Genomic DNA, 16,439 nt, shown 5'->3' on the forward strand with positions numbered 1-16,439 from the left:
GTTGGAAGTGACATCACTCAGAGATTTCAGATTTGGATCTGGATGAAATAAATGGCGATATATCAAAATGGCTCCCTCTGTGAAGGGAGTGACCTTAGGAATACAGTTGCACTGTATTAAGTGCTGACATTGTGTGTGTGTAAAATAGGAAGGGAAAGAGGTACACAAATGGCGTGCGGTCAGTGTGGTGGACAGTCATGGATCTTTTTTGGAATACTTACTTGTTCATATATTTTGGCTGTGTATCATTTAAACTCTCTTCCTGGAAGTGGGCCTGCATTTTGCTATAGAAACAGAAATTACCAGAGGCTTTCCCATTCCTTCTAGCAGATATGGAACATGGACATGGGATGTAGACTTGACCAATGAGATATATCAACCTAGAGTTGGGTCAGAAGCAAGGGCAACAAAAGGCACATACAAGAGAGGATGATTCAGATGATGGGCATGACAGGATTAGCAACGTAGAATTTTGAAAGGCAGGGTGACAGCATCCCACAGTGTGTCAAGGGGTTTACGTCTATGGTGATGGTAAGGTCCTGTGGACGAACTCCCCCATGGAAATGTCAGTGGACTGTCACCACATGTTTATTAGGCATGAATTTGAAATAATTCTGCCTGGCCTTCCTGTCTCTTGTTCCACTTTCAAGTTTGATTCTTTGGCTTTCTAGGCATTAGTTACATGAGTGTGGGTGGGGAGGAGAATGTGTTTTAATGTAAAATATTATTATAAATTCATAAATTTATAGAAATATAAATTTTTGTTTAGCTTGCCTTTTTTACTTAAAATATATAATGTTGACATCCCTACAGGTCAGTAGATTAAAATCCAATTCTTTTATTTTCTGTTTTTTTTAATGTTTATTTATTTTTGAGAGAGAGAGAGAGAGAGAGCGGGCACACACACAAGTGGGGGAGGGGCAGAGAGAGACGGAGACAGAGGATCCAAAGTAGTCTCTGTGCTGACAGCAGAGAGCCCAATGTGGGGCTTGAACCTTTGAACTGGGACATCATGACTGGAGCAGAAGTCAGACGCTCAACTGACTGAGCTGCCCAGGTGCCCCTATTTTCTGTTTTTTATGAAGATAATAATGAATATAACTTTAAAGTAATTAGATTACATCAGATATGCCATATTATTATTCTTATTTTTAATTTTTTTGTGTGTTTTTCAACAAACTCTCAACTTCTCAACTCCAGATTAATAACCTCACTTATATCCTTCCACTCCCTTCTGCATGTCCCCGTATTATACAATGTGATTATTTGCTTTACCAAAGCTGCATGATGCTAACCGTACTCTGTGCCTCGTGTTCCCCCTCCCCATTCAAAATGTCCCTTGCAAGTTCCTCAGAGTTAACTGGTGTGGTTGAAATTCAGTCTTTTAGTAGCTGCTTAATGTTTCATGATGCAGCATTGTCATGATTTATTCTCTTTAGGGATACTTTGGTTTTCAATTGTGTCACCACTACAAACCATGTATCAACACACGTGTTTGAATAAAGACCCTTATATACTGGTGCTTTTATAATCATGAATAGACTCCTGGAGTGGAATTACTAGAATTAAGAGTATATATAATCTTACATTCAATAACTATTGTCGTATTGCTTTCCTAAAGAAGGTACTATAATTATACAGATTTGTGCCAACTCTATGTGTAATGAAGCTTTTTCTTTTGTCTGAGCCAGCAGTAGATGTTGATATTAGTAACTTGAATTCGCTATCTTAATTTGTAAAAGTTCAGACAAAACAATAAGAAAAAGACTATTACCTTAAAAGAAAGAAATCAGTAAAGTTCAAGAAAAGCTAATTTACAAAAGAAGATACACTTCAATATACCGTGTGTTTACACATGCTTATAGAGACAATAAAAGTTATGATAGCAATGCAATCTATTAGTTACACAAGTGGGAAATAGTTACGTATCCTTAGGTATTTCCTTGGCAAAGTCACTCTAAAACTTGAAACAATAAAACAAGTTTAGAAATTGATATATTTTAAACACACCTCAAAAAGATAGTGGAAGAGAGAGTTGCATTCAGATGGAGAGTGTAGGGACAGGTGGTGACCATTTATGGGTTCTGGACAATTTTAAGTTGAGAGTCAGCAATTGTGTGTTTATCTGCATCACTATTGAGGGAAAAAGGTAACTGGGTCCTCTTCCCTTCCTCTTAATTATAAATACTAGTTTCAGAGAGACATGAACTCATCTCAGGAGGGTTCAAAAAGCAAACACAGTGGGAAATATATTAAAAACAATTGTTAAAAACCTTTGATTAGTTTCTTGTTTTTCTGCTCATCAAGGGAACCTGAAGACCCAAGAGGAGTCCCCGCCCCGGAGATCTTGAATCCAGTTAAGTCCCTACCCATCTAGCTTTGTTAGTTTCCATTCCCTGTGCTTGAACCAGTTGGGTCCTTGAATAGAAACGAGCCACTCTTTCTCACCAAGGAATCACAGGTACCTCTGTTCTTTGAGTAATGGCTTGCAAACTACTTCCTTGACACAGATAGTGAAAAACTTGAAGAAAAAACACAGGTGAGTTTTGTACTGAAATGAATCACATACTGTAAGGTGAGTTCTTAAAAAAGCAGATTTCTCTTAGTCTCCCTGCCTTCCCTCGTGAACTTCTGCTGAGAGATAAGATGCTTGGGGATGGTTAGACAACCTTCTACATTGGATTATCAAGTCTCACTTTGTCACAATCTCTCTCTATGTCTCTCTGTCTCTCTGTTTCCCCTTTCCCTGTCTGTCTCTCTCTACACACACAAACAATTACTAATTAAAGGCCTACAAATAGGAACCAAATTGCTGCAGCATGGACGAAAAGTCAATATTGACACCTCTAATCGATAGTCATGCCTTAAATCTCAGGCTACTCTGCAATTCACCTGATGAAAAGGTTCATATTTCATCTAATCTGAATGTGGAGTTACCCAGGTTACGGGATCCCACTGGTAAAGTAGAAGTGTCAGATCTATTAGTACCATTTTTAAATTCTGATATCCATATAGATGATTATGATAATTCTGTCACTGTTATTTATTCTTTTTTTTTAATGTTTATTTATTCTTGAGACAATGAGAGAGACAGAGTGCAAGCAGCGGAGGGGCAGACAGAGGGAGACACAGAATCTGAAGCGGGCTCCAGGCTCTGAGCTGTCAGCACAGAGCCCGACGCGGGGCTCGAACTCACGAGCCGTGAGATCATGACCTGAGCCGAAGTCGGACGCTTCACCGACTGAGCCACTCAGGCGCCCTGTTATTTATTCTTTTATTTGAAAAATATGTTTCCAAGTTTGTTTTGTGTGTATGGTTGACACACAGTGTCACAGTGTTTTCAGGTGGACAACATCAGGATTCAGCTTCTCTATACTTTGTGCTATGTTCACAAGTGTGGCTACCACCTGTCACCATACAACACTATTACAATACCATCGACTGTATTTTATTTTATTCCCATGACTTATTCATTCCATACCTGGAAGCTTGAACCTCCCTCCCACTCCCACTCCCGTTCATCCACGAAAATTATAGCTTTGATGTAGCTTAAGCCACGTTGTCTAGACACAGGATACGTTTTGTCTAAGCTTTGCTGAGAACAGAGATCCTGGCTTCTTTCATATAGTAGAGCCAGTTTCATAGTCTTTTAAAAAATGTTTATTTATTTATTTTTATTTTTAAATGTTTATTTATTTTTGAGAGAGAGAGAAAGAGAGAGAAGCAGAGTGCGAGTGGGAGAGGGGCAGGGAGAGAGGGAGACACAGAATTCGAAGCAGGCTCCAGACTTTGAGCTATCAGCACGGAGCCCAACATGGGGCTTGAACCCACAACTGTGAGATCATGATCTCAGCCAAAGTTGGATGCTTAGCCAACTGAGCCACCCAGGTGCCCCTATTTATTTATTTTTGGGAGAGGGAGAGAAAGCAAGAGAGCGAGCGAGTGAGCAGGGGATGGGCAGAGAGAGAGAGAAGGAGACAGAGAATCTGAGTCAGGTTCCAGGCCATCAGCACAGAGCCTAATGTGAGGCTCAAACTCACCAACCATGAGATCATGACCTGAGCTGAAGTCAGACGCATAGCTGACTGAGCCACCCAGGTGTCCCTCCTAGTCTTTTCTTAAGAATGATTGAAAATAATCCTGAACTCGACACTAATTTGGGCTAAATAAAAAACATCATTTATGCCTCACTTTTCATTGTACAGAATCCCAACTTTTCTTGACATCAAGCTGACATATCATTTCCTCTGGTGTTTGTTCTGTTCTTCCTCTTTCAGGTAGTAGTTCTTAAGTAAGAATCATATACTTGATGGAGATGTCTTCTCTTATAAGCGTGTTGCCTGAATTTATGGGTATGAGGAGTGGAAGATGGAGGGAGGGATATTATCTCTAACAAAACCAAATTAGAAAATATCTGGATATTTAGGATGAAAGGATATATGTTAGAAAACTGCCAGTGGCAAAAGACATGAACAGACACTTTTCCAAAGAAGACATCCAGATGGCTAAGAGACACATGAAAAAATGCTCAACATCACTCATCATCAGGGAAATACAAATCAAAACCACAGTGAGATACCACCTCACACTTGTCAGAATGGCTAAAATGAAAACTCAGGAAACAACAGATGTTGGCGAGGATACGGAAAGAGGGGAACATTTTTGCACTGTTTGTGGGAATGCAAACTAGTACAGCCACTCTGGAGGACAGTCTGGAGGTTCCTCAAAAAATTGAAAATAGAGCTACCCTATGACCCAACAATTGCACTACCAGGTATTTATCCAAAAGATACAAAAATGCTGATTTGAAGGAGGATGTGTATCCCAAAGTTTACACTTGATCTTAGCCAAAAGGCTGAGAAGCGATTGTGTATGCCAAAGTTTAAAGCAGTACCATCAACAATAACCAAATTATGGGAAAAGCCCACATGTCCATCGACTGATGAATGAATTAAGAAGATGTGGTATATACATACAGTGGAATATTACTCAGTGATCAAAAAGAATGAAATCTGGCCATTTGCAACAACGTGGATGGAACTAGAGTGTATTATGCTAAGAGAAATAAGTTGGTCAGAGAAAGACAAATATCCTATGATTTCACTCATATGTGGAATTTAAGAAACAAAACAGATGAACATAGGGGAAAGGAAGGAAAAATAAGATAAAAATAGAGAGGGAGGCAAACCATAAGAAACATTTAAATACAGAGAAGAAACTGAGGGTTGATGGAGAGAAGTGGGGTGGAGGATGGACTAAATGGGTAATGAGCATTAAGGAGGACACTTGTTGGGATGAGCACTGGGAGTTATATGTAAGTGATGAATCACTAAATTCTACTCCTGAAACCATTATTGCACTACATGTTAACTAACTTGGATTTAAATTAAAAAAAAAGAAAAAGAAAAAGAAAAAGAAAAAGAAAAAGAAAAACTGCCAGTGGATTCTGTTTGGGAGAACACATATGAATTTTATCTTCTTAGAGCCTCATAAAGGATCGTCTAGTGTAAGAGAAGTGTTGAGCCAGCAGTGTACAAGGCTTGGTACCTTTGGATAGTATGGAAGATTGTAGGGATGTCCATGTCATGGAGTTGAGTTTCTCAGCCTCTTCTGAGGAAAGTCCCTTTACAAGCAGGTGATGGTGGTAGTGAGACACCAGTCCCAATACTAGCCATGAAATATTCCTCAAAGACCTAGTTTTGAAATTGAGAAATCTCTACAGTAGAAAGAGAATTTATTCTCCCTCCTATTCCTCCCTCTCCACAGATAGATAGATGATAGATAGATAGAGATAGGTAATTCTGCCTTACAAGGCAACAATTTTGTATGATTCATTATCATTTTTTGAGCAGGTATCAAGTGTCAGACACTTTATTAATGACTTCGCGTCTATTGTCTTATTTAATACTTGTAATTTCTCAGCTGGGATTACTATTGCCAGATTACCTATAAGGATCCCAGAGATTTGTTCGGCCGTACCGAACGTAGATTTTGAAGCGTGCCTGCTATCAATGTTAAATTCTTGGTTCTTTAAGTTTCCCCATGGACTCTGGAGAGAAAACAGAATTCCGAAAGGCTGCCCAGATTGCTGTCCCCTGTGTACATTCCCTGCTAAATTGCCTCCCTTTGAGTGTGGGTGAGACCCAAGGCTGTGATGCCATATCACTCTTGATGCATTCTGTTACCTCACACTTTTGTCACAGCAAACTCAAGAGAACTTCTCCTGGCTTTGAAGAAGTAGGCTGCCAGGGGGTTATCAGATGGCCAGGTGGTTAGGACTTGAGGTTGGACTCTAAGGCTGAGAGTAATGATCCCTGCTAATGGGCAGCAGGAAAGACAGAGACCTCAGTCCTAAATGTGCAAGGAACAGAATTCTGCCAACAACTTCCATAAGCTTGGAAGCGGATCCCAAGCCTCTCATGAGATTCCAGACTCAGCTGACATCTCGATTTCAACCTTGAGCAGAACACCCCACTCACCTGACTAAAACACTGTAAGAATGGACATTTGCATTGTTTTGTGCTACTAAATGTGTGGTCATTTATGATACATAAATAGAGATTGATACAATGGGTTTCTCTGACTTTCTACTGCATACATCTGTGTGCACCTTCCTTTGTGTGCGTGTGTGGGGGGGGGAGAGGATGATGATGGATCATTCTATCATTTTTACCAAATAAGTTTTGTAACAGGCAAAGTTGAGGTTAACTTTAGGATGATCTACTATGGATGATGCAGTTGCCACATGAAAATGGGTTTTCAGTTTTCAGTGAAATGCTGGGTGCTCTCTCTCTCTCTTCTTTAGGGAGAGGTGCCAAAGGCGTGGAAAATGAGAAACATGAGCGTAGTGACAACGTTCATCCTCACGGGTCTTCCCCATGCACCAGCACTGGACATCCCCCTCTTCGGAATCTTCTTGGTGATTTATGTACTCACTGTGGTGGGGAACCTCCTCATCCTGCTGGTGATCACGGTGGATTCCCACCTCCACACTCCCATGTACTATTTCCTGGCCAACTTGTCCTTCATCGACATGTGGTTCTCCACCGTCACGGTGCCCAAAATGCTGATGCCCTTGGTCTCCCCGGGAGGCGGGGCCATCTCCTTTCACAGCTGTGTGGCCCAGCTCTACTCCTTTCACTTCCTGGGGAGCACCGAGTGTTTCCTCTACACAGTCATGTCCTACGACCGCTACCTGGCCATCAGTCGGCCGCTCAGGTATGCCAGCCTGATGGGTGGGAGAGCGTGTGCCCTCCTGGCCACCGCCACGTGGCTCAGCGGCTCTCTGCACTCTGCCGTCCAGACCACACTGACCTTCCGCTTGCCCTACTGTGGGCCCAGCCAGATCCAGCATTATTTCTGTGACGGACCACCCATCCTCAGACTGGCCTGTGCAGACACGTCCATGAACGAGATGGTGATCTTTGTCAACATCGGAGTAGTGGCCTTGAGCTGCTTTCTCCTGATAGTGGTGTCCTATGTGTCCATCGTCTGTTCCATCCTGAAGATCCGCACCTCCGAGGGGAGATGCAGAGCCTTTCAGACCTGTACCTCCCACTGCATTGTGGTCCTTTGTTTCTTTGTTCCCTGTGTTTTTGTTTACCTGAGGCCAGGCTCCAAGGATGCTGTGGACAGGATTGTGGCAGTTTTCTACACTGTGCTGACTCCCCTTCTAAACCCTGTGGTGTACACCCTGAGGAACAAGGAAGTGAAGAAAGCTCTATTGAAGCTTAAAGACAAAGTAACGTAGTCTCAGAGAAAATAAACACTGGAAAGTAGATATGCCTGTTGAAAAAAGTAGTGGCATAATTTAGTCATCACCATGAAATTTATTACATGTGTAGCTCAGTGTTAAATGTTGTCCAAAACCATCTACTCAGCAATATTTGTTTCATGGATTTGTCTGAGGAATTTTCAAAAATCACAATTAAATTTTTGTTTGTGATGAACTTGCTTAAATTTTGATCTATCAATGCATGTCTCTGTAAAAGGTTTATCTTTTTTTTTTCCATTTCATTGAGATACAATCCATATACCATTGTTTTTGCCTTCTTAAAAAAAGTTAAGTATTCTGGTTGGATGTTGGACACACAGGGTTGCGTTAGGTCACATGCCTAAGTCTATAATATGCTTTTTTTTTTTTTTTTTGCTGAAGTCTTATGTATACAACAATTTACAATCCTGGGCATACCATTCAAGGACAGCAACAAATATCAGCATCACTTACTCATGGTTGCAAGGGCGCAACGGACTGCTTTCTCAGTCTTGTTAGTGGCTGTGTGTGTGTGTGTGTGTGGTGTGAGGGTGTCCCAGTGTGACCACCCCTCTTCCTGGTACATCACAACCGTGCTAACCATGCCCATACTACAAGAGTTCTAAGCTCAGAGCAGCTCATTATCTCCCTAGGCGGGTCTGCCAGGACAGGCTGTGGTGCTGACGTGCTCTTCTCAGTGACTGCGAACAGTCTTCACCTTGTGAGAGCCCTGCAGTTTCCCTGGTTGGGTGAGGCAGATGAGGATGAAGTTGAGGGCAGAAACCACTCGTCTCCGTCACATACTCTGACCTTGAATTCCCGTGCTAGCTGACCAGATAGTATTGGATAGCAGATAGATCGAACCATTTGATGCTGGATTCTTTTGCTACAGCTGGTGGCTGCTGGTCATCTGCCCGGGTAGCTGCCTCTCCTACCATCCCAGGGTCTTGGAAAGTTAGCTGCACCAAACTACAAACTGCTTTAGGACAGGAGCACCCCACACTGCAGGCTGGGGTCAGTGATGTTTCCCGTGTAAAAGGTAGAAAAGTGAAAATGTATTTAAGGAACGTGTCATCATGGGGTTTCAACATATTTCTTTTCCAAATCAGGAAAAAAGTCTAGTGAGGACAAAACACTGTAAAAATACTTAATGTCGAGCTACATAGTTCATACCTGTGGGCTTCCACATATAATGGATGAAATGCTGTATTTGCATCCAAACAAAAACAAATATTGGCTCACATGAGTTTGGAAATAATTTTATGCTGTGTACCTCAATTTTCTATCTCAAAAAAAAAAAGACTCTCTCTCGGGGAACCTGGGTGGCTCAGTTGGTTAAGCGTCTGACTCTTGATTTCAGCTCAGGTCATAATCTCATGGTTCATGAGTTGAGCATGAGCACAGAGTTGAGCTCTATGCTGATAGCATGGAGCCTGTTTGGGATTCTCTCTCCCTCTCTCTCTGAGCCTTCCCATGGGTGCTCTCTCTCTCTCTCTCTCTCAAAAATAAAATTAACATAATAATAATAAAGACTTCAAAATACTGTTATGAGGATTAAATGAGATTAAATAGAAGTGGCTTGAGTGACACTGATTCATAATAAATTCTTTTTTTAAGTGTTTATTTATTTATTTTGAAAGAGGGTGGGGGAAGGGAATTGAGAGAGAGAAAGAGAGAGAGAGAGAGAGAGAGAGAGAGAGAGAGAGAGAGAGGGAATCCCAAGCAGGCTCCATGCTGTCAGCACAGAGGCTGATGTGGGCTCAATCTCATGAACCGTGAGATCATGACCTGAGCCAAAATCAAGAGTGGGACACTTAGCCAGCTGAGCCACCCAGGTACTCCTGATTCATTAAAAAATCTTAACTAAAGTCCTCAAATTCAATCCTGGGGCCACCAGTCAGATAGCCTGATTCTCAGAATTATTCTCTACACAAATTGTTTTCATGATTCCCAGCCACTGAAATAGTATTTTTGAAGATGCATAATACATACATACATACAGAATGATACATAATCATTCTGATTAATTAACTATTTTGATAAATGTGGTACTCCTATGTTTACTATTTTTAAGGAATTTAACTGTAGGAAAATACTTAAAGGGTTAAAATTATAAAAAATGAAAAAATATATATAATAAATGAAATTATTCTAGAATAATTCAGAGGCAGAAATAGTAAACAATATTGAGCTTGGGATATACTAGATACTTCATAAATTAATCATTTAATTTATTAAATGAACTCTATTGATGTGGGAAACAAAGGCAGAAATTGCAGATAAAATTAAATTTCTGTATAACCTGCAGCCCATTGACAAATACTTGAGGCAGACACAGTAAAACATTTCTCCAGAACTCCCTACTGTCTTGATGCTAATTCTTTGCTAGAGGGACAAACAGCCTTAGCTTGACAATATCTGGGCCTCCAGGATCCTGTGAGCCTTCTTTAGCGTATGCAAATCTCACTGGAAACTTCCCTTGGACTTTACTTCCCCCAACTCCATAGTATATAACCAGTGTCTCCTGATGGTCCCTGGGCAGCTCTTTCTGACCACGGGTCCTGTCCCTGTGCTTTAATAAAATCACCTTTTTGCACCAAAGACATCTTCAAGAATTCCTTCTTGGCAATTGCCTCCGGACCCCACAAACCCCACTGTCACCCCAAAATATTCTCAGCATCTATGAGATAGGTTCCATTATTATATACATTGAGAAAATGAAGAAGGTTAAATTACTTGGTAAAATTCACACACTAGTAAGGAATATGGTGAAGGCATATGGTTTAATTTCAGACTATCTGGCACTAAAGCCCATTGGTGTTAAATTCTACTATACATTATGATCGCTAATTTCAGGAACTTTCCATTTTGTGAGGAGCAGAGCAATGTCAATGAACATCAATAATTACTGGAATAACAAAACAGATTTTTGAATAGTTATGTACCTTTTCTATATCCAATGTAGGATTTTTTAAGAAGCTACATTTTCCCTCATAGACTATGAAAAGTGTATTATCTACCCTACCTCCACCTAACTGAGGTTGTAAGTGCTTCATCGCTTGGTATCATTCCATCTGTTTATTTACATATTCCACATTAAGCTGTGGATTCCTCTAGGAAAAATACTGTCATAGCTCTGTAGTAATCTGTTGACATAAATCTTGGTCTGTTTTCTTTAGCATGTTCTCCCTGCTACAGACCTGTTCTATTTCCAAATATTTACTTTTTGAGGGACCCAGCTTCTGATCTACACTCATAATATTAGACATCATCCCTAAACAGATGCGTTCTTTCCCTCCATGCAGTTCTACCTTCTTTGTTCAAGTCCCTGATAACTTTAGTTCATTTGATCTTTCCATCTGGAGTTAAAGCTACTACATCAAACTTCGCATGTCCAAACCAAAACTTTTTTTTTTGCCTCTTCTTCAACATTTGTCTCTCTGTGGTATGATTGGCAACATAAAAGCTACCCCGAAACTCGAAGGTTTTCCCATAGTCTCTACTCGTATATTTATTCATGAAATTGAAAAAGGGGTAAGAGAAGAAATGGAGAAAGATGATGGAGGAAAGAGGGCAAGAGAAAGCTCTGAAAAATAAAAAATGTTGGATAATTTTAATATTCAATAATGAATCCTTTACATTATCAAATAATAATTGGGACAACCTTATTTTGTAAATATTTCATTGTTTTGTGATTATGCCCCAAGAGCTATTAGGACTGTTTTTAAAAGGGGGGAAATGAAAAAAAGAATAAAATACTGGAAAATTGGTGTTTGTGTTCCACATAACGAATGATGAAATCTGAGCAAATTTCTCATCACATTGAGCCACATTCTGATGTATCCTCTTAGGTTTTTCTTCAAAATAGCAGCTCTGCAGTATTGAACTTGTGTATTGAGGCTCGTTCTTAGTGATGCCATTGCACTGCTAACCTGAATTTTTAAAATATTGTTTGGTAATAGCATGATGTGTCTGGTTGATTCCTTGAAGCTATATTTTCTGAGTTTACTGGTAGTTGAACATGGTCTCTATTATAGAAGTAATAGCTCAGTTGGAAGAAGTAAATAACTAATACAGAAAGAATCTTGCTCAAATCTGGAATAAACAGGGTGACTTTTTAATCAATCAATCAATCAATTAATTTTGAGAGAGAGAGAGGGAGAAAAGCACGAGTGGGGGAGGGGCAGAGAGAGAGAGGCTCCACACTGTCAGTGTGGAACCCGATGTGGGGCTCGAACTCATGAAACACAAGATTTTGACCTGAGCAGAAGTCAGATGCTTAACCGACTGAGCCAGCCGGGTGCCCCAGGTGACTTTTTAAAATTATTCCAATGCTGATACTTGTTCATTCAGTCATGCTTTTTCAAATAATTAATCAATGCCATAAGTCCTTCGACAATTTAAGTGATTTCTATATTTAAGGCACAGGGAATACAGTGTTAAGACAGAATCTGTGCTCCAGAACTCCAGAGTCCAATGGGAAACACATAAGTAAACAAATGAATCTTAGTGTCCTAAAGTATATATGAGGTGCTACAGTAAACTACATGCATCTAACACAAATTAGGTAGTAGATTGAATTACCAGGTGAAAATAAAGAAAATTACGTGTACAGGTAACAAAAGCTTGCTTCAACCACACAACTCATAATAATTACTACATACAATGTATGAATAATACAAGCTTTCTATTCCTTCCTATCTCTCAAATAGTCCTTTCAGGATAAGTTATTATTGTGTTGTATATTTTTAAGTTACTTATGGTTCTAGTAGTGGTAAAAACTTTCCATTTCTTAATGTCTCCAAATATCATTATTTCACACTCATTCTTTTTTTTCAATATATGAAATTTATTGTCAAATTGGTTTCCATACAACACCCAGTGCTCATCCCAAAAGGTGCCCTCCTCAATACCCATCACCCACCCTTCCCTCCCTCCCACCCCCCATCAACCCTCAGTTTGTTCTCAGTTTTATGCTTTGGCTCTCTCCCACTCTAACCTCTTTTTTTCCCTTCCCCTCCCCCATGAGTTTCTCTTAAGTTTCTCAGGATCCACATAAGAGTGAAAACATACGGTATCTGTCTCTGTCTGTATGACTTATTTCACTTAGCATAACACTCTCCAGTTCTATCCACGTTGCTACAAAGGGCCATATTTCATTCTTTCTCATTGCCACGTAGTACTCCATTGTGTATATAAACCACAATTTCTTTATCCATTCATCAGTTGATGGACATTTAGGCTCTTTCCATAATTTGGCTATTGTTGAGAGTGCTGCTATAAACATTGGGGTACAAGTGCCCCTATGCGTCAGCACTCCTGTATCCCTTGGGTAAATTCCTAGCAGTGCTATTGCTGGGTCACAGGGTAGGTCTGTTTTTAATTTTTTGAGGAACCTCCACACTATTTTCCAGAGTGGCTGCACCAATTTGCATTCCCACCAACAGTGCAAAAGGGTTCCCGTTTCTCCACATCCTCTCCAGCATCCGTAGTCTCCTGATTTGTTCATTTTGGCCACTCTGACTAGCGTGAGGTGATATCTGAGTGTGGTTTTGATTTGTATTTCCCTGATGAGGAGCAACGTTGAGCATCTTTTCATGTGCCTGTTGGCCATCTGGATGTCTTCTTTAGAGAAGTGTCTATTCATGTTTTCTGCCCATTTCTTCACTGGGTTATTTGTTTTTCGGGTGTGGAGTCTAGTATTTCACACTCATTCTTGATAATTGCTTAGCATTCAATTATGTTTATTTTTTATTGAAATACAGTTGATACACAATGTTGTATTGGTTTCAGGTGTACAACCTAGTGATTCTGTATGTTTACACATTATTGTCTGCTCACCATAAGTGTAGCTACCATCTACCATCACACAGGCTATTACAATATCACACTCACTATATTTCCTATGTTGCACCTTTCATCCCCTGACTTCCTCATTCCATCCCTGGAAGCCCTCACCTCCCATTCCCCTTCATCAACTTTACCCACCCCCCAGCCCCTCTGGCAACTATCAGTTTGTTCTGGAAGCCCTCACCTCCCATTCCCCTTCATCAACTTTACCCACCCCCCAGCCCCTCTGGCAACTATCAGTTTGTTCTCTGTATTTATTAGCATATAATTCTTGATTGTTACCTCCTCACGCTCTTCACAGACACTTCCTTGCAATCTTGGCACTTTATTTCAATATTTGTTGATTTGTATCATTGCTGAGGCTCAGTCAGCTGTTAAAATATTATTTCATTGAAGAATAACTTACTAATAGCAATTTTCACAAGAAATATATTTTGAAGCTCTTTTGCCAAGTTCATAAGAATTTGGGATTTTTAATATTTTCCTGTTAAATTGACTCTTTTATCTTTATAAAATGCCTTTCATACTCAGCCACAAAATGAATGAAATCTTGTATTCGTGACAACATGGATGGACCTAGAGGGTATTATGCTAAGTGATACAGGTCAGACAGAGAAAGACAAATAACATGCGATTTCACTTATGTGTGAAATCTAAAAAACAAAGCAAACAGCACAAACCAACAAGCAAACAGTAAAACAGAAACAGGCTCTACCAGTAGCAAACAGGCTCAAATAGAGAACAAGCTGGTGGTGTCAGAGTGGGGGGCGGGCAGCTGGAGAGTGCGGGGATGAGCAAAGTAGGTGAAGGGGATAAAGAAGTAAAAACTTCCAGTTATAAAATAGTAAGTCATGGGGATTAGAAGTAGAGCATATGCATAATTTTGTATAGTGACAGATGGTGACTCAACTTACCCTGGTGAGCATTTCCTATTGCAGATCATTGCCAAATCACTTATAACTAATATTGTATGTCAACTACATTTAATAAAAATTTTAAAAAATATCCTTTTTTTCCTACTCTGTTGCTTTCCATTTTTTAATTTCCATTGTTTGTATTTAATGCAGTTTCTTATGAACTAGATATGATTAAGAATTTTAAGGCTGTCTGTGACATTTTTATTTTATTTGCCGTGGTTACTGTTTCTGTAATTACTGATATAGTTAGGTTTAAGTCGAACATTTTGCTACTTGTTTTCAGTTCATACCTTAAATTCTTTTTTCTTTATTCCTGTACTTTTTCTGTCTTCCTTTGTATAAATCAAAGTATTTAATGTATTAATCAAGTTTTTTCATTATTTTATTTGCTTTTTTGTTATTTAAGTATTTTCTTTTTCTATTATCTTTTTATGATATTTAATATAATATTTAATTTTATAATTTACTTAAATTAGCACTTTTACCACATCCTATATAACCCAAGTCCCTTACAGTCATTTGATTCCATGTAGCATCTTACATACTTTTATATTTTGTCCTATATTTTATTTCTAAATATATTATAGGCCTTACATGACATTATTATTGGTGCTTTATTAATTAATTGATTTGTATTATTATGGTGCTTTAAATAGTCAACAGTGTTTTATATTTATTTATATTTTCCCTTTCCAGTGTTTTTTATTCCTTCTTATACTTTGATCTGGGATCATTTTTTTTTTTTAATTTTTTTTAACGTTTATTTATTTTTGAGACAGAGAGAGACAGAGCATGAATGCGGGAGGGTCAGAGAGAGAGAGGGAGACACAGAATCTGAAACAGGCTCCAGGCTCTGCACTGTCAGCACAGAGCCCGACGCGGGGCTTGAACCCACGGACGTGAGATCATGACCTGGGCCAAAGTCGGACGCTCAACCGACTGAGCCACCCAGGCGCCCCGATCTGGGATCATTTTATTCAATTTTGGATCTTTCTTTAGTAATTTTTATAGTGCACAGTTATATTTTATGCAGTTCATACTCCTTACAGAGGGAGCTTAAGTCTGGCAGCTACTTTGTCATGGCTGTGTAGAAATAATGGTTCCTCTTTTTTGTTTTTAATTTGTAATTTAACTTTTCTCCTTGCCTGCTTTGGAAAAAAAAATGATATAAAGGTATAATTTGCATATGTCAAATGTATCCATTTTAGGCACCCGGTTTGATGTTTTAACAAATGTTGGTTACTTCCACAATCAAGATAAAAAACCTTCCCATCACCACAGTGGAATACCTGTGTCCTTTCTGTTGTTCCAACCTGAGACCAATTGATTTGCTTTCTCTCACTACAGGTTAGATCTGTTTTTTTGAGTTTCCTACAATGTAATCATATAGTACATACACTTTTGTGACCGGCTTCTTCCGCTCATCCTTCTTTTCCTCACTCATTGGTGTGTTTGTGCCTATTAATAATTCATTCCTTGCTGAATGGTAGTCTATTGTGTAAATATGTCACAATTTATCACCTATTGTTTAACATTTGTATTGCTTCCAGTTTGGGCATATTATTTATAAAAATGCTATATAGATTCATTTTCAAGTATTTGTGTGGACATAAGTTTTCAATTCTCTTGAGTAAACATCAGATTGTGGAATTGCTAAGTAAAAAGGCAAGTCAAATTACAAGTGGATGTTTAATACCTTAAGAAACTGATTGTTCTGCAAACTGATTATATCATTTTATATATCCACTAGCATTTCTGATATTTGACATTGTCAGGTTTTTAAAAAATTTATCCATTTGATTAAGTGTGGTAGTATCTTATTATGGTTTAATTTAGATATCACTGCTGATTAATAATGTTGAGTACTTTTTCATCTTTCTATTGGCCACTCACGTATTTCATTTGCAAAGTGTGTGGCT

The 16,439-nt window shown here is 39.2% G+C and overlaps 1 protein-coding gene across 1 annotated transcript; it reads left to right on the plus strand.

Annotated features, from left to right (window-relative positions):
- The first annotated feature begins 6,801 nt into the window (after window positions 1-6,801).
- Window positions 6,802-7,870, plus strand: LOC102951434 (olfactory receptor 10G9). Its single transcript, XM_015538922.2, has one exon. It carries the CDS (start codon window positions 6,830-6,832, stop codon window positions 7,748-7,750), a length of 921 nt encoding a protein of 306 aa, XP_015394408.2. The 5' UTR covers window positions 6,802-6,829; the 3' UTR covers window positions 7,751-7,870.
- Window positions 7,871-16,439: the final 8,569 nt, after the last annotated feature.

This window comes from Panthera tigris, chromosome D1, assembly GCF_018350195.1.
Source record: "Panthera tigris isolate Pti1 chromosome D1, P.tigris_Pti1_mat1.1, whole genome shotgun sequence".
Lineage (NCBI taxonomy): Eukaryota > Metazoa > Chordata > Mammalia > Carnivora > Felidae > Panthera > Panthera tigris.